Raw genomic sequence first — 20,072 nt, 5'->3', positions numbered from 1 at the left:
GTGATCAGGCCCACAGAGTTTTTCAGTTGTCGTCTCTGCTGCTTCCTGCTTTTTTGCCTCTTTTATAGATGTTTGTTGGACTGCCTCTATGACACTAACTATAGTATACAGATAGGATAATTTTCTTTTACATAATTATTGCTAGGCAGATTTTCTACATAAGTTTCATTTCTGCAGAAATGACACCTCTAGATAAGAAATGAAATTTACAGAATGCGCATGTGTAGCTTAATGCCAGCAGAGAAAAGTACAAAGCGTTCATTTTGATTAACAGTTAAGACTTCAAGGTTACATAAATGTGAGAGTGCCGCGCGGCAGTTATATAGAAAAGGGAAAATAATATAAAGTCTTTGCTAAAAACTATAAGATAGTTACATTACCTTGTAATGTGGCTGACGAAGAGCCCGTACTAGGAGTAGGGGAAGTGTCAGCTCTGCCGTTTTCTTGCTGTTCGCTTGTGCTCGCATTATTGGTATTATCTTCGATCTGCAGTTTCTTTGTAGGAATCTTTTTAAGCCACTTGTACATTTTGTTAGGGTTAGTTTAGTTAAAACTAGATAATATAATCTGTAAATCCCCTTAACAGGGCGCATGTAAACTGCAATACGTCGCAATACGCTGAAAGCGAACGAACGCTTCTTCCCTCAGGATACCTCGTGTACCGTACGTGACATGTGACCGAGTGAGGGCGCCAGTGTCAATCTGTATATTAAATATTAGTAAAGCTTAATTTCTTTTTATTTTCTTAGATAAAAAATAAAAATACAAGTTGTAATATTTTCTTCGCGCACCCCCTGGGATTGTGCGCACCCCCCACTTTGGAGACCACTGGTCTAGAACGTAATCCAGGAGATCCTTCCCCTTTGTCATTCTTCTTCCCTCCTCTGTTACATGTTAACAGCAGAACACAAGACCACCCACTTCTCCCGCTTACTCATTTTTTGCTCCCTGGGGGTGCCTGAGGATTTGTTTTTTGGCAGAGCAGAGCACCCACTTCCCCATGTGATGTCACTCCACACCTCTGGAAAAGCAGTCCCAAGGAGGGTCTCCGGAGTGGATGCTCTTTGACAATGTGGGTATGCTAGTGTATGCTGTAGTATAGGAAGTATGTAGGTAAGTCCCTAGCTGTCGCATGGGCTTTCAGCCCAATGTCACTTGAGTTACATTACAGCACTGATGCATTCAAGTTCAGGGGGTCTGTTCCTGCAGTTGGTTTAAGGAGCTCAGTGGAGCTGCATCCCTTAAAACCCTCTGAGGATCTGAGCCAAAGAGTAAGAATGTCATACATTAAATTTAAATTCAATCCTGGATTGACTGTTCCTTCCAACAGTGCTTCTATCCATTTATATTTGGTATTTGGTTAATTTAGTTAATTATCCCCAAGGTTTTTGTTTTGTTTTGGGGAGGAGGGGTTGTCCCTAACTCATTATAACACTCTGCACTAGAGCCTGTTTTTTTCCATGAATACTTTCTTAATGGTATCTTGCTGTTGCTAATCAGTGTTGGTGGTGGGTGGGGTGGGGGCCTTTCAAAGACCAAGAGGCAAGAGTTTTTATGGGTGATATCTCTGGCTGGACCAGCTGCATGGTTGAGGTGGCCATAGATGAGCTTTCAGGTGCACTGCATTCTTCTTCAGTCACCTGCATTGCATTCAAAATCTTGTCTAGATCTATCCCAACAATGCAGCTAGTTTAGTAAGAGGTCTCGCCCACAACCATCCTTGCCTCTTGCTTATTTCCTGGACCATCCTGGTAACTGCATCCCTCCGACACAACTGATTCCAGAGAGCAGGGTTTTTTTATCATTTGGAATCAGCACCTGGCAGGAAACTGCACGTGCCTTAAAATAGCTATATAGTAATTATTGTTTTCTGTACATACCCAGACACATTTTTATATATTATATAAATAGATCAATATAAATATTGTATATACACACATATATTTCTATATTATAGAAATACAGAAATATACAATTATTTTACATATACACACATTTTTATATATCATATATGTAACTGGGGAACATCCACAGAATATTAAATCCACTCCATCCACTTACATTAAGAGCTGGATCCTCAGCTAGTGCAATTCGGCATCGCTCTCATGGAGCCAGTGCAGCTAAAGATCTGCCTCTCCATGTGAACAGGCTGATCGGTGCTGAGTTGTCCAGATGCTCTGTGTAGTTGACTAGAAACATTTCCAACAGAGCACAGCAAATTCTAGGCTTGTTTCCAAGTCTTGTTGCCTCTTTCTCTGATCTGGATTATTAGGGGATATTTTTCTTACAGAGAGAAGACATGTAGGGCTCTTGTGCCTGTCCCCTCCATGTGCATGGGCAGCCTGTGGATGCTATTACGGGAGCCTTTTGCTAGACAAATGGGGATTCTTTATTGTTGCTGCAAGCAGGGTTGGGATTTTTTGCTCTTTAAAGGGACACTGTCAGCTTGAAAGTCCTCCCTTTCCCTTCTTGGATGTTTTACCTCTTCCTGTCACAAATAGCACCTAGGTTTGACTTGCTAATAGGTTGAAGGGAAAACAAATCTGTTGTTTAGTTGTGCATTTGGCAGCGCCATATGTTTAGTTGTGCTTCTCCTGTTGCTGTAACGGTCCTTTCACACAGTGATGGGGGACGGAAACACGGTTAAAAATAGGGAGAACCAATTGTGCAGCCACAGATGTGGTCCAGCTGGCTTGGAGCAGATGCCACATGTGCGACCGCTTCTTAAAATAGGTGAGATTTAAGTTGACAGTGTCTGTGTCAGCTTGAATTGCCGCTCTGCAGCGCAGTCTGTGTGATAGCCAGCAGTCTGGCTTGCTTACTGGAAACCATAATTGCAGGGAACCAGGTGCATTTCCTGTCATCCTCATCAGGAAGTTTGTTATAAAGGAGGTAAGAGCATCCCAAAGAATTCTCCGGCAGGTGGGGTGCTGCTACACATCCTGTAAACGGGCCATTAATTAAGCACTTCAGCTAGCAGTGGTAGAAACGCTGACCATACATATTAAGGTGGCTGGAGCAAGTAGAGGACAGTTTATAAAATGCACTGACAAAAGTCCCTTCAATCTGTGTGTGCTGCCTCCTTTGTATAGAGATGAACGTGGAAACAAAAGTCTCTCTTTTGTAGTCCCTGGAATAGCCCTCTGACTTAGCGATGTGTCTCCGCTGTTACTTGGACGACTGTCCTCTTCTCGGAAAGTGAAATTATCTTGAGCATTCATGCCGTGGATCACAGTTTCTGCTGCTGGTTCAATGTGAAGCTTCATTTGAAGATCATGAAAATACTAGGTTTTGTATCTGATATTGAGGATCTTCCTACAATATTTCACATTATACATTATGCTCATTTATGCAGGCGAGTCAAGCTAGGGGAGGGAAGCTGTGCATTGAAAACTGGGAGCACAGAATCCTTAAGCGTTTTTTCAGATCATGTTGGGCTGAGAGGCTGTCGTTGGCTTTGAGAGCTTGATGCCGAGCCCTGACTCCTTGGGCTTTGGTTCTGGCTCTGAAGCAGAGATTAAAATCACCAACTCAGAAATGTAACGTTATAATCGGGATTAAAATGTGGAACCCAGATCCTGCAGTCCTCGTGAGCTCAGCTCCCAGGGCTGCAACAGAAGCTGTCTGCACGAGACGGCTGCATGATCTGACTTGAGCTCTTGCTACTGCCCAGAGCACAGTAGGTTTGTCCCTGCAGGGACCAGTGGGCAGCTGTGTGGAGTATCCAGCTCAGGGGAAGTTTAAACTGGACTTTACCACTCGAGGGAACTGAGCATCCTCCACTGGCCTTGCAGCCCCCCCCTTTCTCTCCCCCCCGCCCAGAATAAAGGGTGAAATTGTTTCTCTCTACCAGCACTAAAGATTCCCACTTGTTATGTGAAGGACTCTTGAGATTTCCAGCATCTATTGCCTGTGCATCCTGGCACATATGGTGTAATTGCTCATTTATATCTGGAAAGCAATTCAAATGCACCATCACTAGCACATGCCCACTGACACATCTTGCTGTCTCTTAGGTTTGGTTGGGATGTTCCTGTGATCTTGAGAAACTCGGAAGAGACAGAATCCAGCGCAGGAGTATCCAAAAAACATATGAGACAAGTGAAGAACCCTTTCGGCTTGGAGATCCTTCATCCCACTGCAGCTTCAGTAACAAGTCAGTGGATTTTTGTCTGGGATACCTCTTCTTGTGCTCCTCCCTCACCAATATTTCCCCAAACCTTGCTTGCATTACAGTAACCTGTCACCAGTCACCCTAGAAATTGCCATGTTTGTGCAGTCCATCAAAAAGCACTGTGCTCTAAAGTGGCAGGCCCAAGACTTGGCTTGTGTGTGTGGCTTAAATCTCATTTTATTAAAACATTTTTCTCATGGGGGAAGGTTTTATTAAGTAATAAAAGCAGTTGAGGATGATCAGCTCTGGTATTTTTAGCTTTCTGCCTTGCAAAATCCATGTGATGCACTCAAGGGCTGAGTTAGGCCCGTGTATTTCAGAGGGGCCGGGAAGTGAAATTTGCACCCCGCTGCAGCGATTGAAATGAGTGAGCCAGGCTGGTAAGCCGCCACTCACAGCTCTGGGTGTGCTTACAGGGAGAATAAAGACCCCTGTTCCCACTGTGGAAAGTACTGGGGCAGCTGGGTATGTGGAAATGACCCCCTTTACTCCCAGCCCTCCCCTAGAATGCCCTTCCTTGCAGCTGTCCTGTCCACACCACCCAGCCCAAAGCGTGCTTAGGATGCAAAATTCAATGGCTGGTGACGTTTTTGCCTTGCTGTTTGAAAGTGCTGTTTTGTTCAAATGTCCAAACCCTTCCAGGGAGCAACGGCGCGGAGATCTCAGCACAGCTCAGACAGTTGACATGTTGTAGCACACCAGTGTTGAGCAGAAAACCTACATAAGTGCCCAAAGCAAGTGCTGCAGTAGCCAGTGTGGCCTCTTCATCCCTTCCTGCCCCTAAGGAGTGTTGGTGTTACACTTTGAGAAGGAGGCGCCCACCTGTTCCTTCTTGCTAACAAGAGCAGCAGCACTCTCCTTTCACCAGCACGCAGTCCAGTCTAAATTGGAAATGATTAAATGAGAATTAAAAAATAAATAATCTGGGGCACTTGCAGTGCTTTCCATCTCCTGCCTTTAATGAATTACAGTTGGTAATTTCAGGAATCGTGAATCCGGCAGCTGGTCATTTCAGGTCTCCAGTGGACTGGTAAGTGAATGAGACTTGCAGTGTGCACAATGCATATTTTCATGTCCTTCTGTTCTTTCTGCAAGAGGGCATAACATTGAAACCCGACTGCCTAGAAGATTGTTTCCTTACATGCTACTGGGGGTGCAGTGTGCAAAAGCTATATGAAGCTTTGCAGAAACACATCTACTGCTTCAGAATAAAGACTCCGCAAGCACTAGAAGATGCTCTGTACAATGAATACCTCTATCGACAGCAGTACTTGTATCCTTTAAAAAAAAAATTGTTGTGACATCCTATGCTAATTTATTGGCACAGCGAGAAACGAGGCTGTAAGCGTGCTGCAATTCTTGGCAGAGTGTATTTATGAATGAATAAGATCAAGAATACTCTTAGCATAAGCACCACGTTTGCCTTCAATTGCCGTGACATTGATTGTTTTCCTTTACACAAGTACAGCATTAAAAAAACCAACAAGGAAGAGAAATATTGTCAGTTATCAGAAGATGCTCAAATTACAGATTTTGGCCCCGTGCCCAGATCTCGCTACCCACTAGTAGCTCTGTTGACTTTAGCTGAAGAAGAAGACAGGGAAATATATGACATTGTAAGTAACACGAGAACACACAGTAAACCAGCTGGTTTTAAGCGTTTGGATGCGTTAGAACATGTGTTAGCCCCGAGTAGAATGGCTGGGTGTCTTTTCACGTGTCGGCTGAAAGATGGATCTCTGCAGTAATGGAGGCTTCTTAGACAGGGAGCGAAGGCAGCTGTATTTTGCTATGGAAAGAACAGAAAAGAATGTGTATGATATCCAAGGAGTGCTTAGCTTCTGCATAGCACCGAGATTATCTGCCAGGGTTTTCTTGCAGGCCAGGCATAGGTGGCCTGCAGGCCATGGTGGGCAAGGGTTTAATATCCCTTACACTCTTTTTCAACCCCTTTTTCCACCACTGTAGTTTGAATTTGTCTCTCTTGGAACATAGGTGGCAAGAACTGTGCACAATATTCTAGACGAGGCCGGCTCAGTGCCTTGTATGATGGCATTAATATTTTCTTCTCATGCACCCTGAAATCATATACCTCTTTCCATGGCTGCATCATTTCAGTGGGTTTTGGTAATCCTATGACCAGCTGATCTAGGACTTTCTCCTCCTTGGTATCAAATGGATGAGTCCCAGTTTAGAGCAGAAATTCTTGTTAGTCCCTAAGCTCCTGTCATTGCATTTGGTGCTACTAAATGTCATCCCATTTCTGTGATTCCAGTCCTGAGTCATCCAGTTCTTTCTGTGTGATTTTTTTGGCTTTCTTCCTATGGTGATGCTAAGTAAAAATGAATATGGTGCAACAGTTTTGATCACAAATTGTTTTGACTGTATAAATCTTCAGGAAGCCCTTTGCCCTGAAGCTTTACAGCACATCTGAGGTGAGCATCCTTCAGCTTTCACTGCAAATTCCTGTTCTTTTTATTTAAAAGCTCTCACACAGCTGACATTTGCTAGTATGTGAAATTTTGAGTACTGCCTGCTGTAGACAAAGACAGGGGTATGACCAGGACCTAAGACTATCTTAGACATGCTGTCATTGTTTGGCCCAGTTACAAAAGTGGTTGGGAGCATGCTGGCTATCTGTCAAACAAGATCCAGGAGGGCTAATCCCACTGAATATGGGGAGGGCAGCATGCCATTCCTGTGCCCTTGCACATTAGTACTCCCAGGGGTTGATGGTCTGTAACAGTAGCCTAAAATTATCCATAAAGATTATAATCCACTGATTCTCAACCAGGGTGCCTTGAGAGCCGTCAGGAGAGTCACAGGGTGCAACAATGTTAGCGCTGTTAGGCGTGTAAACACGATTCACATGATAAACCCAGAGATTTGCAATAGGAATCCCTAGTTGTGGTCTTTCTGATTTCTTTGCAACAGGAAAAACTTCTCTACTATTTTTTCTGTAGTCAAAAAAGAAGGAAAACTAAGAGCTGACATTTTCTGAGGAAGGTCTCAGGTTTATCCAGGGGCACCTTGAGTCTGAAAAGGTTGAGAATCACTGTTTTACTCTGTTTTAGATGGTCTCCACTCTGCAGTGAGAGGGTTTGACAAGGATATGTTAAGACAAGACTTTGAGTTCCATTCTTCATAGATGACTTTGAATTAACACCTTTGATGTCTTTATTGAACACAAATTAGTTAAAAATACAGCATGTTTAATCTCTTCTAATAGCATAGCTGTATGACAAGTGACACAACAAAGCCTATATAAGCAATACATTTAATATGAAGTAACCTCATGGGCACAGTGGTTTCCTGTGAAGCTGTTGATTAACTATACCCAGCATACAAGGTTTAGCTACACATGGGATTAAAAATGGGGTTGCGGGATGGGAAAATAATTATTACCAGTCACCGTATATTTGTGGCCAACAATTCTTCTCGTGTAAACTTGCTTTTTCATTTTTGAGATTGCAATTTTAGTTAAAAAGGGGAACAGTATAAAAGTTGCATACTTGAACTACCGAAATTCCTTTGATCTAATATCGCATGAGATCCTGATTTAAGAAGTAGCACTACAGGGTATCATAAAATACATGTGAAGTGGCTTTTGAAGTGGTTAATACACAGATCTCAACAAAGTAATAGAGGAAAAGCATTGCTGAGAAGTGGTGTTTCCCTTAGGCTTCTGCACTGATTGAGTCTAAACCCAAAGTTATTCAACATTGCCATTAATGATTTGGAAGTAAATATAAAATCATTGTTGACAAGAGCAGTAGGTGATTCAAACAGTGGGGACAAGGCAAACAGACTAATCTGGATCGCCGGTGATACAAGCCCATTCAAACAAAATATATTCATAATAGAGCTAAATGCCAACTTGTTTATGTAGGAACAAGGATTGTAGTTTGTGCCTAGGAATGGGAAAGCATGGAGAGGATTTAGGGAGCCCTGATGAAAGAGCAGTTCCCAGTGACCCATAAACCAGAGGGCTGCCACCAAAAGTAACCTGATCCTACACACCCAGGGGGTATAAGGAGAAGCAGGGTGGTGGTTTTACTGTAGTCTTTGTCATTGCTGAGGCTGATACTGGCATCCTTACAGCTCTGGTACCTGGATCTTAAAAAGGATGTTCAAAAAACTGAGAGGGGTTCTGACAAAAGCTGCAAAAAATGAGTTGAGGGTTACAGAGACTTAAAAAATCCAATCCACTTATCAGCAGGGATCCTGGTTTTCTCTGATTTAAAAAAAATCCCCAATTTTCAATTTAAAAAAAGTAACCCCAAATCCACATTTTTCCATGATTAAGATGAAACTCCACTACATATATATTAGTGGTGTTTCATTTAAATCACAGAAAAATCTGGATTTGGGTTGGTTTTTTTTAACTGAAAATTGGGGATTTTTTCTAAATCAGAGAAAACCAGGATTCCTGCTTATTGGAAAGAAGATTGGGAAGTGACTGACTTACTGTTACTGCTTATTCTATATATAAGCGTCTTTGCTGGGAGCAAATATTCGGTACTAAAGGGCTCTTTAATGTAACAAGAAAAGGCAAAACAGTGGACAGCAGCTGGAAGCTGAAGCCAAATAAATTTAAATGAGAAGTTAGGCACACATTTTCTTAGCAGCGGGGCGTGACTGAGTGTAAGAACTAACTACCAAGGAAACAGTTGAGTTTCTGTCCTTGATTGTCTTCAGATCCAGCCTGGATGTGTATGGTAAAACACAAGTTATTGGTACGTGGGTGAAATACAGAGGCCTGTGTTATACCCAAGGCTGGGCAAAATGACCTGGTTGTCCCATCTAGCCTTAAATTCCCTGATTCTATATCCATTGCTGCTCTACCAGGCATCTGGTGGTTTCTGAAACGTGGGTTATGGCTACTAGAGAAAGCATAGATTATTTAGAGGGATGCTACCCAATTTTTGTGCACCATTTCTAGTATGTATTTTTTCTTGGGAACTAAAACATAGTTCTGCAAGTTTTGACCATTCCGCTCTACACCAGGTTGCTGTCTATCAGGCAGGGATATAAAAGGCATGGAGAAGTAATTAATTTTGTATTGAAATGAGTCACTAGTACAGTAGGAGTTGTTGGCTCTTAAATCCCTTTTACTGAGCAGCAAATCTGCCAGTTTTAAGTGAGTATTAGGGGTTTCCAGATGCCAAAATGAAATGAATGCATCTCTAGGAAGCTGTAAAGTGTATTGTGATTAAAAAGAGGCCCCAGCCTTGAGGGATGGTAAATGTAATTAGTATAAATACATATGCATGATGCATTTAATCACTATGTTCTCTTTATTTTTGTGCGCTGACTAGAGTCATTCTAAATGCATTTCTGCGTCCCAGAGCTTCTAAAATAACTTTAGAGAAACATCTCGGTGATCACCCTTCCCAGAGGCCATCAGAGGAAGCTGCAGCAATATTGGGCTTTGCTCTTTTTCTTTACAAGCTATTGTATTATTTTGGGGCTTGAAGACAGCATACTTGCCTTCGGGTGCCTTTACTTTCTACAGTCCCTATTCCGACAAGAGTCTGCAGGGTTCCTTCCACCGCTAATTTTCAGGATTGTGTCCGGGGGTCACTCAGTTTATAAACCAAATGATGACACTTCTGAATGCTCTCTGGGATCTGAAAACTATGCCCTGCATGTCTGGGGCAAGGAGAGGTGCAGGAGCCAGACGACGGGTTCTTTCTTTCACATCATCAGAGGCAATAGAGATCCTACACCAACAACGTTCAAGGCAGCGTGGAATCCAGCCATGGGAGTATGAGTTGTCCTGGACTTGCAGTCCCTTGGTTTATTGGGTGCTCAAAGAGTTGCCTCCCCGTTGTGCAGCTTCATACCACAACAGCAGTTCAGAGGAGGGCAGCGCCTCTTTCTGCATAAAACTCATCATCACTGTGCCAAGAGCCAGTGTGTGGGTCCACCTCTCTCAAGTCTCCAGCTGAGCAAAGGTACTAAAGCATGGGCCTTCCATAACTTTGTGTGCCTAAGTTCAGGAGCAGAGAGGGGTTGTCAGTGGATTAGCTGCAGGAGGGACATATGTAGAAACAACACAACAGTTAGGTAAGGTAGCAACACGAACCAAACTGCATGGTAGTTCCACTTTGTCTAATAGACTGCCCTACTTGTCTGTGTGATATGCATGTCACTGTGCATATATGAATAAACAGATCAGGTGCATGGAATGTGGAAGTACTAAATACAGCTTTTCTTTTCTCCAGATTTCCATGGTGTCCATAATTCATGTCCCTGATGAGAGTTACAGACTTTCCTGCAGAATATTGTATCAGTATCTGCTTCTAGCCCAAGGCCAGTTCCATGATCTAAAGGTAAGCTCCATTCTGTGCCTTATTTCACTCTGACTGCAATATTAATTTCATTCGTGCAGTGACAGGTCCATAAAATCAATCTGCTGCTTTTACAGATTCTTATTGTAAAGACTTGGCTCCGTCAGGATCCTCATTGCCAGACCCACCTGGTCTGACTGGCCAGCCATGGTGTGTCAGTCTGGCTATCCCCACACGCTGTCTGCTTTTCAGAAAGGGGCAGCAGGCCCCCTATTTAAGCTTGCCTGTGGTGACTGACTGCAGGCTGCTTGCCACACAAGCTTCTAGTACGGTTGCTGACCTGCTCCTGAATGTCTCTCCTCAGTCCTGGTTCCTGAATATGGCTCGTGGATTGCCAACCCCCCCAAAATTATTTTTACTGACAATCTGCAAAATGTTTACTGACACCCAAACTATTTCACTGGCACGTGTTCATAATTATGTATTTTTTACATTGTGTAAATGTGACCCTTGTGCCAGGCCCAGGACAGCAGTTAGAAGGGGTGGGCTCAAATGTAGAGGTTAACACTAACAATAGTAAAAAGTTTGGTTGTTAGTGAAAAGTCTGCAACCTCTCAGTAAAAAAAAATGTTCTTGGGTTGGCAACCCTGCTCAGATTTCAGTCTAATATAATTGAAGGCCAAGGATCTTCTCCTTTTTAACAGAGGCAAGTGGTCTACTCTACTAGTCTGCTGTCCCCTCCTCACACCCCTTCCATCCCCTCTCTGCTGTATGATGCTGAATTACAGCATTGGGAACACTGTCTCAAATGCAGTAACTGTTTAACTGCTGTGTTCTCCTAACGTCAATGTTCACTGATAATCGCGTACCCTAAGGTGCTCTTGAATAAAGACAGGGATTGGTATCAGTGTCCCCTCTCCTGCATCAGGAGACTTTACAGACATGTATCCTTACTGTGTGGGATCAAAAAATGTTCAGCCAGTGCTGTGAGAATGAGCTGGTCTCTTTTCCACCTTCCAGGTACTCCTGCTCCCTGTCCATCCTCCTGGTATCTCTTCTGTTGCCTGTGCCTCAAGTGTCCCTTATTCACCCCACACCCTGACACCTCCAGCCGTACCCTGCACCAAGCTGCCCTGCAAGCCTCACTGTCCTCATCCTGGGCAGACCCTCACCCACCACCTTTCCCCACTCCTCCCAGCCCTGCAGCTTTATCCCAGCCACATTCCTTCCCTCCATGTCATGCCTTGCCTGGGACCATGCAGCTGCATACCATCAGTGAGCACTGAGATGCTGTTACAAGCAGCAGAAGCAGCAGCACTTGGATAGGATAGGAGGGGAGAAGGAGCTACAGAGGCTCCAGTGAGCTAGAAAGCCCTAACAGATGATTTACTGTACGGTTCGTGCTTAGACATCAGGAGGAGGCACTGGTCTGCTGTGGCCGGGATGGGATCTCTGTCTGGCATCAACACTTCATTCTGACAGCAGATCTTGAAACGAGTGCAGCATCTCTTGGTTTTTTTACAGACATCTTAATTTTCTTACAGATTTTGCAGACAGGCACTTTTAAGCTGCTTTCTTTACAGATCGCCTATAAGTTTATGGACAGTTGGCAACCCTGCCCGTGGCCCTGTCTCCTACTGCTGGCACTGTCCCTGGGTTCTGGGTTGCTCCCAATGCTCAGTCATTACCTTTGTGTCAGACCATGCGGGTCCTGGTGACATAGACAATAAAGTACATTTAGCTCTTGCTAAATTAGTTGCAGCCAGGCCTATGCAGGTTTATATATTTACCATCCAGTCACCCCTGGGCCCTACCAACTTGGTGGTGGTTATAGGTGGTAGTTTGTGCAGTTGTTATTTCTGTCAGTATTCAGAACAGGCCTGATTCAAAACCTATGGAAGTCCATTAGACTCTCTCATTGATTTTTTTTTCCTTGCTTTGACTTTGTTCCAGTGCATGTTATCAAATTAATTATGAATAAAGTAGATATTGAAAATCATTTATTATGGACACTGCTCAACCCTTTGCTTTATAATATAACAATTAATTATAGTATCATCCTATGTCTGGGTTCCTGAAATCTCGTTTTAGCAGGCTGTAGCAAGTGGAGTCTTGCCTCTAAAGGAACAGTCCTCTAAAATACTCCTGTAAAGATAATTTTCCCAGCTGGTCTCTTCGGTCATATCGTTGTCTTCTAGGGAACTCTTCACTGGCTCCCATTTCCCCGTAGCATCAGCTGCTTGTCTTCGCTTTGAAAGTGCATCACAGGTAGGGTGAAGGTTGGCTGTCACCTCTTATTTGAAGTCAGGAACCTGCCACACACCTGTGCTAGGCCCATGCAGCCTCCATCATTTGCCTGTTAGATTTTCAAACATGTGCCCCCGTGCTTTTTCCTTTGCTACCCCTTACACTTGAGAGAAGCTTCCCATAAATCTCTGCTAAGACAACCTTCTCCTCCTTCAGATCCTTCTTTACAACTTTCCTTTGCTGCGGTGCCTACAAGAAGCTTGACAAAGGTTCAGCTCCTAGAGCTCTGAGAGCACTGCCTGGCAGGCTGATCAGCCTCATCTCACTGTTCATTTATGTTCCCACACTCTGTCTCTTGTTTTATACTTGCATTGTAAGCAGTTTGGGACAGGGATTGTCTTCTGCTGTGTATTTACAGACAGCAAATCGTACTGTGGGATTCTGGGCCATGACGGGTGCTCCCAGGTGCTACAAATAGTATTTCTAATTCTAAGCAACCCAAATTATTTTCCTGCTCTATCTGTATTGATTTGATTGAAGTTTAAAAGCAAAATAGATTGGTCCCAATAAATATAACCACTAGCAGCTCCTGAGGCTCTGGTTTCCCTGTATTTAAGGAGGCATCTCTCTGTCCCCTCAAAACGTATGAGGCTGAAGGCAGTGGAGTAGTGCCCGCTTACATCTGCACTGAATCTGAATCTGGCCCTGAGGTGTACAGTACATGATGGTTACGGGATGTATGCCTGTGGAGAGACGAGAGACCGCATCAGTTTGTATTTGATCCGTGGTACATCAGATTAGCAAATAAAACACAGTTACTGACAGCTGAAATTTTGTTTGGGTTTCTGTTTAGCAACTCTTCATGTCTGCAAACAGCTCGCCACCCTCCAGCGATCCCCCCGCAGGGGAGAGAGACGCTGACCGAACCTTGCTGGAGAAGGTAGGGCTGGCCGAAGACGAACCCGAATGGCACGAAGAAACCAGTAAAGACTGCGTCGTCTGCCAGAACGCAACAGTGAACTGGGTCTTGCTGCCCTGCCGGCACGCCTGCTTGTGCGACGGGTGCATGAAGTACTTTCAGCAGTGCCCCATGTGCCGGCAGTTTGTTCACGAATCTTTTCCACTTTGCAGTAGGAAGGAGCAAGATGAAGATGAGCCCCGGCCTGTTTTGTAGAACGCTCCCTGTGGAGGAGACGTTGGGTGGAAGAGCAAGAAAAATAAACTCGTATGTTGAAGCTGACAGTGCAGAACCTCAAGCACTTAGAGTCCTTGGGAGCGTATGCGGTGCAATTGGGTTCGCTGCTCATGGGTAGATCACTTGTACGCAGCTTTTATACATCCACATTCCTTTATACCTACAGAGGCACAGCACGTGCACTGATAACGTGGACAGAAGCATTGCGGGAGATGTTTGGGAAGAAGAGAAGTGTTTATCCTGCTACTGGCTTTTCATGAAGAATTAGTCGCGGTTACTTTGACCAGTCCATTTCCCTAATCTAACTACTAAATTAAAAAGAATAAAAGTTTATCACTAAAGCTGAAAACTATTCACCACTCTTAAATGCATTTATAGGTTTCTTTTTTAAATGTGAAGCCAGAAGAAAATATACTTTTACTCCAGTATTGTTTAGAAACTGTAGCACTTTATAGACCGTGACTGAAGTAAAGGAAGAAAAGCTTGAGTATAGACTATGTGTGTTTCTTTTGTAGCTGGCGTGGCCATGGAAGGAGTAGGAGCCACTTGACTCCTGTCTAAGTCACTGGAAGCATAGATGCTTGGGGTATTTTAAATGTTTCAGAGAGATTTGCCTCATGCACAGTGCATAATCCAATGCTACTTTAAGTCAGTGAAGTGACTGCCAGTGATTCCAGTTAGCCTTAGTGTTGGGCCAGTAGCAATTTTCAAGCTAGTAGAAAGTCTCAGCGCACCTAGCACATATAAACTGCCACCTTGAATTGCTTTGTGCTTTAACACTAGCTAGTGCGAAAATAGTGGGTTATGAAGAGCTAACATTTGCATGGAAAACAGACTAGTAATTTTCTAGGGGAAGTTAAATTAGGCAGCATGCTCTAGTCCTTTCCATGGACAGTCGGGTAAAAAGGGTTTCCAACACTCTGTTATTTGTCATTCTTCATGGATGGGAACAAGCTAACTCTGTTACTTTTCCTTGCGTCAGTAGACCAATGAAACATGGTAGAGCAGGAAAGGAAGCTGAAGGATATAAAAGGATGACTGTCTTTTCTGGTGTGTTACTAAGATAATAAAAATGGTTGTTCAGAAATCACATTGTTCAGTTTTGACTACAAAAGAGACTAATATAAGCCTGGGGGATATGACCTCTAGGCCAAGACTTCTGATCTGGTGACATGACATGCCAAAGTAGAAACAGGAAAACTCAGTACCTAGGATCCAGCAGGAGACAAGGACTTGGAGAGAAGCTGCAAATTGCTGCCTTCTCCATGTTGCTTTCTCACTGCTTCTATCCCAGAGTAGGATTTCACTGCTTTCACTTTGGCATCTCAGGCCACTAGATGGAAAGTCCTGGCCCCAGACAGCACTTGGCTCAGTGGAATAGAGGCACTGCTTCAATGGGGGCTCTGCAGCTTCTCCCGCAGCTTCTAGTGGTGCCAAAATCAAGCCCTCTACAGATTGGAGAAAGGGAGGAAACTACTGTCCTAGAACCTAAGCCACGTGCATTTTCTTGCCATGACACCATTTGAGAATCCTTCATGGCTACAATGGGATTTGGTGGGTGGTGGTTTCCAGGTAGCAAGGTTGTAGGGGAAGGTGAAAAGCCAATGCACTAGGCAATTCATCATTTTACAAGAGTATGGTTCATTCGAGTGAGTACTGGGATCCAGTTCCTCCAGTGTTTTAATGCTGGGTTGTTTCTCACCCCTTCAGTGACTTCAGACCAGCTTCTGGGCTGTACATAAAACTGGAATTCTGACTTGGATGTTGGTGAGGACTAGTTAATGTTTGTGAAGAGCTTTGGAAGCTGGGCATTTCTGGATTGCTGTTGTTATCTTCTCCATGGGGAAATCCCAAGACAGTAAAGCTTCCAGAGGTCAAATGTGACTGATCAATCTCTACGTAGTTTTTTGTGCTGATCTGGCTAGATGTTGGGTCCATAGTCGGCCATCCTTTTGTGCCAACAAAAAGCTTTAGGGGACAGCGTGGTCATTGACCAGGTTGCATCATGCCTTGGCAAACATGCTTTGTAATTCATTGACCCTCCATTCTAATGTGCCCAGACCAGAAAAGCAAGCCCAGTGCTGATGGGACAGTTAGCTCAGTTCAGTTACAAATGTCTTTGTTACTGATTTTGTTTTTGCCACTTAGTATGAAGCAGCTGATAAAGATAATGAGAACTGAGTGTGCGAGTCCACTGCTCTTCAGCCTTTCTCAGTGCCCCTGTTTTACGGCTGTGCAGTAAAGAGATGATATAGCAGGTGTGTTTGCAGATCTGCGGCTTTGTAGAAAGTTTGATGTCTCCATGGAAGCCATTGAAGAGTCCAGAGCAGGAAGACAGCAGCTGTTTATAAGAGTATCTACATGGGTAATTCCCACAGGTTTTCTGACTGTCACCCTGCTTACAGACAAGTACTTCTTGTGTAAATGCAAATGCTAGAATAAACCAGCTTTACATACGACTGCACTAAAAATGAACAATAGCAACCATACTGTGTTATTGAGTTAACGTAACACATGTGCTGGAGCATCCTCTCTTTAAAGTATAGTGGTGTTGCAAAGGCACTTCCCTTATTTAAAGGGAGATCCACAGTGGAACAACATCGTGGCTTGATGGAAGCCAATGCGATGAATAGAGCTTTGTGTGGTTGCAAAGAGTACCAGCAACGCTGATGTGTGACTTGATACCAGTTACCAGTCATTGAGCAAATGGAAGCTTCGAGTCTCAGAGAGCATTTGTACACACCACGGTCTTTGATCCTCATTAAATTTCTGCTCCTTAAAATTTTTAACCTGGGTTATTGTGGTGCATCGCATTTGTGTTTGCACACCACGTGCTTTCTAGCGAGCTACTAAATTTCAGTTGTCAACCCTGTTGAATCAGGTTAAAACTTAAATTAGATTTGCACCCAATCATTTGATGTGTCCAAGTCTAGAAGGGAAGCTGCAGGTTGTGAGAGGGTCAGTTCTAACCTCAGCGGGAGGTTGATTGCTGCTATTTTCAGTTTAAAAGTTGCAGAGCTGAGGAAACGCCTTCTAGTTCATCTTCACCAGGTTATTCATCCAGAAGACAGTTTTCTTCATGAGCTCAGCTACATGCTTGCAAAGCAGTAGAATATGTGTCTTCTTGCTTTGCAGACTGTGAGGTTATCTGTTTCTTAAGAAAATATTGCCTTGATAGGTAAGAAGAGATGTTTTGTCACCAAAAAAACCCCAAACTTGATTCAGTTCAGATTTCTTGGCATTCATTGTATGTGTAGGTGGCTTGTGTCTCAGTTCAAAGAAGCATTCCAAAAATTTTCCTCTGGAAAGCACCCACCTTGTGTGTGTGAAACTAATACGCCATGCTCTGATCCTGTTTTCTCACGCAACTTGGCCAGTAGACGAGCACTAAGCAGCAAAGCAATGACATAGTTTATTAAAATAACATGTTTCAAAATCCCACTGACTATGGGGTCAGATCTCCTGATGTCACTTGTTTTCAGTAAATTATGCATTGTGACCACAGAGCTGATGGCACAACTTCCTTCACCCAGGCCTGCCGGCCTGATCTGTAGCCAAGCATAAAGGAAGAATCTAGCCCTGTGATCCCACGGATATTTCTTTTTTGTATATAGTGACGAAGAGCTTCAAACCATTTTTTCCTGCCGTCTCATGTCTGGGAAGGAGTCAAAACCACGTCCCCAAAAATATCTTCTTCCCATATGTAGCTCAGATGGGCCAGAAATGTGCAACACGGCTCTTAGTGTTGACATCTGCTTGACATGCACATGGTGTATTTTTGCAGTCGACCAATATGTTTTCCTGATTTTGGACAATGGCCTTGATTTTTTTATTTTTTTTCACTGAATGGGAGAATAATATAGCTTTAATTTACCTCGGATCTCCCACACGTAACTTTTACCATATCAACAGCGGGCAAAACCAGTTTCCCTAGTTATGTGAGACTTCTTACTCTGTGCACTGTAGCAACTTGCCTCAAATGAGGTTCTCAGAGACAAAGTCCTCCTGAATCATAATTTCTGAAAGTTTTTTCCCCCTTGCAACACTGGACGAATTACTTTGGTTTCCCCATATGATTTCCCTGATGTTTCCAAACACAGCTTAAGTGTGTTTGGTTTTGTGATTTCTGCAGATAATGCTACATGACGCAGAATGCATTGTGGCTGTTTTTCATTGTTCAACCACAACACATGAGCAACCAAAGAATGTCTTTGTCCTGTTGAGCATAGTCCTTGCATCCTCTTTGGTGATGTGGCTGATGCCAGTAAACATTACTGCTAGAGCTTGAAACGGATACTTCTTTTTGAAGGAGTCATGATGATATTCTCACAGGCAACTATGAATGTTGCAAATATGGTATTCACAAAAACAAACAGCAAATGCTAAAAGGATATGACCCAATGCTGAGTAGCACGTTGACCATGAGAAATCAGCTAGAGAAGAGCACCCCCAAGCACCAGCTTGCCAGTTGTGGTCGACCCCAGAGGTGATCAAATGAAGGTGTCTTGAGCAATGTGACAACAGTTGCACATTTCTACCGCTCGTTTTTTTCTTCTTGAAATAATAGGTGAAGCGGCATTTCTCTCGGGTTGATGGCTGCACTCATAGGCACTCGTGATTTGGGAACCACCAGTCTACATCTTGATAGTTCATGGCCGAGGGCTTAGTTTTGTCCAAATCTGAGAACCAAACTAATAAACGGCGCTTTTTGCCTGGCCATATCAATTACAAACTGCAGCAATTCACCAAACTAATAAGTCAATAAGACAATGCCATCATCACAGCCATCCAGCCAGCTAGCTATCTCCAAAAAACCTGCCTTAAAGATTGGGTCAGTAGTGGAATGATCATGTCTGACACTTCATCGAGTCTCCCTGCCTCTGCCAGGGAGTGCACCTTCAATTCAGGACATTAACACACACAAATATTCCCAATGGGATTACCAGTGTCGTAGTACCTCAACTAGTAGGTTGTAGCCGTGTTGATCTAAGGACATAGGCAGACAAGGTTCTTTGGGTGAATCTGATATCTTTTTTTGATATCTGTAGTACCTCAACAGTTGCCACAGCCTGCCTTATCACTGTTTCTAAAGAGATGCTAAATAACACCTTTTCCAGTTGCTGTGGATTGTATTGTACCAGGTGATTTGGAAAAACCTTTGCAGCTGTAGACCAAGAGTGCTTTCACTTGTTTTCAGCAGCTCAGGGAGTAAAGGAAACCCCAGGCACCTTCCCAAATATCAATTTATGGACCATAATCTGGATCACTCCTTGGCTGAAGGATGGTTGCTCAATGAAGAACTTCCTGGTAGGAGAGAATCACAGAAAATTCAGTTTGGACGGGACCTCAGGAGGTCACATCTAGTCCAACCCCTGCTCAAAGCCCCAACTGCATCATCCCAGCCAAGGCTTTGTCCACCCAGGTCTTAAAATCCTCCAAGGATGGAGAGTCCACCACCTCTCTGGGTAACCTGTTCCAGTGTTTTACTACCTTTCTAGTGAGAGATTACTTCCTAATATCTAACCTCAACTTCCTTTGCTGCAACATGAGCCCATTGCTCCTTGTCCTGTCATCTGCCACCACTGAGATCAGTCCATCTCCATCCTCTTTGCAGCCCCCCTGCAGGGAGGTGAAGGCTGCTCTTCAATCCCCCTCAGTCTTCTCTTCTGCAGACTAAATCAGCCCAGTTCCCTCAGCCTCTCCCCATAATCCATGTTCCTCACCCCCTAATCACTTGTATTGCCCTCCACTGGACTCTCTCCAACTTGTCCACATCCTTTCTGTGGGGGGGGGTGGGGGGGCCACAACTGGACACAGGACTCCAGATGTGAGAAGCGGCAGAATTAAAATCTAAAAAGCGTCTTAACATCATCTTCCCATAAGATGCCACAGTCCTTATTCCTTGCTAGGCAGGTTGATACCACGCTCCATTGTGAACTCCGCAGAGTTAAAAAAAAGTTGTGGAAATGGCATCTGTTAGCAGCCAGCTTAGAGCAGGCTGCCTGCAGGGATCACTGGAGCACCTCGTCTCCCGCAGGGACTCGGCTACTGAAGTTGAGTCCATTTGGCCTTTCCTTTTGCTCTTAACAGACAAGTCTTAACCCCACACTCTCGTCTTGCTTTTCTTGTTTGCTCCCACGGCTGATCTAAGGGCTGAGGCCCC

The 20,072-nt window shown here is 43.9% G+C and overlaps 1 protein-coding gene across 3 annotated transcripts in view; it reads left to right on the top strand.

Annotated features, from left to right (window-relative positions):
- Positions 1-18,470, top strand: part of CGRRF1 (cell growth regulator with ring finger domain 1) — a 20,330-nt gene extending 1,860 nt beyond the window's left edge. The window contains exons 2-6 of one of the 3 annotated variants that reach the window (XM_019550981.1): positions 4,017-4,156; positions 5,270-5,447; positions 5,643-5,790; positions 10,402-10,509; positions 18,042-18,470. In XM_019550981.1, the coding sequence (XP_019406526.1) occupies positions 4,017-4,156; positions 5,270-5,447; positions 5,643-5,790; positions 10,402-10,509; positions 18,042-18,197 (730 nt within the window). In that variant the 3' untranslated portion in view covers positions 18,198-18,470. Of the gene's footprint in view, positions 1-4,016; positions 4,157-5,269; positions 5,448-5,642; positions 5,791-10,401; positions 10,510-11,487; positions 12,467-13,567; positions 14,997-18,041 lie in introns of those variants that run through there. The other 2 variants (XM_019550979.1, XM_019550980.1) reach the window with 2 other exon arrangements.
- The last annotated feature ends 1,602 nt before the right edge of the window (positions 18,471-20,072 follow it).

Source organism: Crocodylus porosus, unplaced genomic scaffold (genome assembly GCF_001723895.1).
Source record: "Crocodylus porosus isolate Cpor-Errol unplaced genomic scaffold, CroPor_comp1, whole genome shotgun sequence".
Lineage (NCBI taxonomy): Eukaryota > Metazoa > Chordata > Crocodylia > Crocodylidae > Crocodylus > Crocodylus porosus.
The sequence above is the reverse complement of the archived record's forward strand: the minus strand, read 5'-3'. Positions and strand labels throughout refer to the sequence as shown.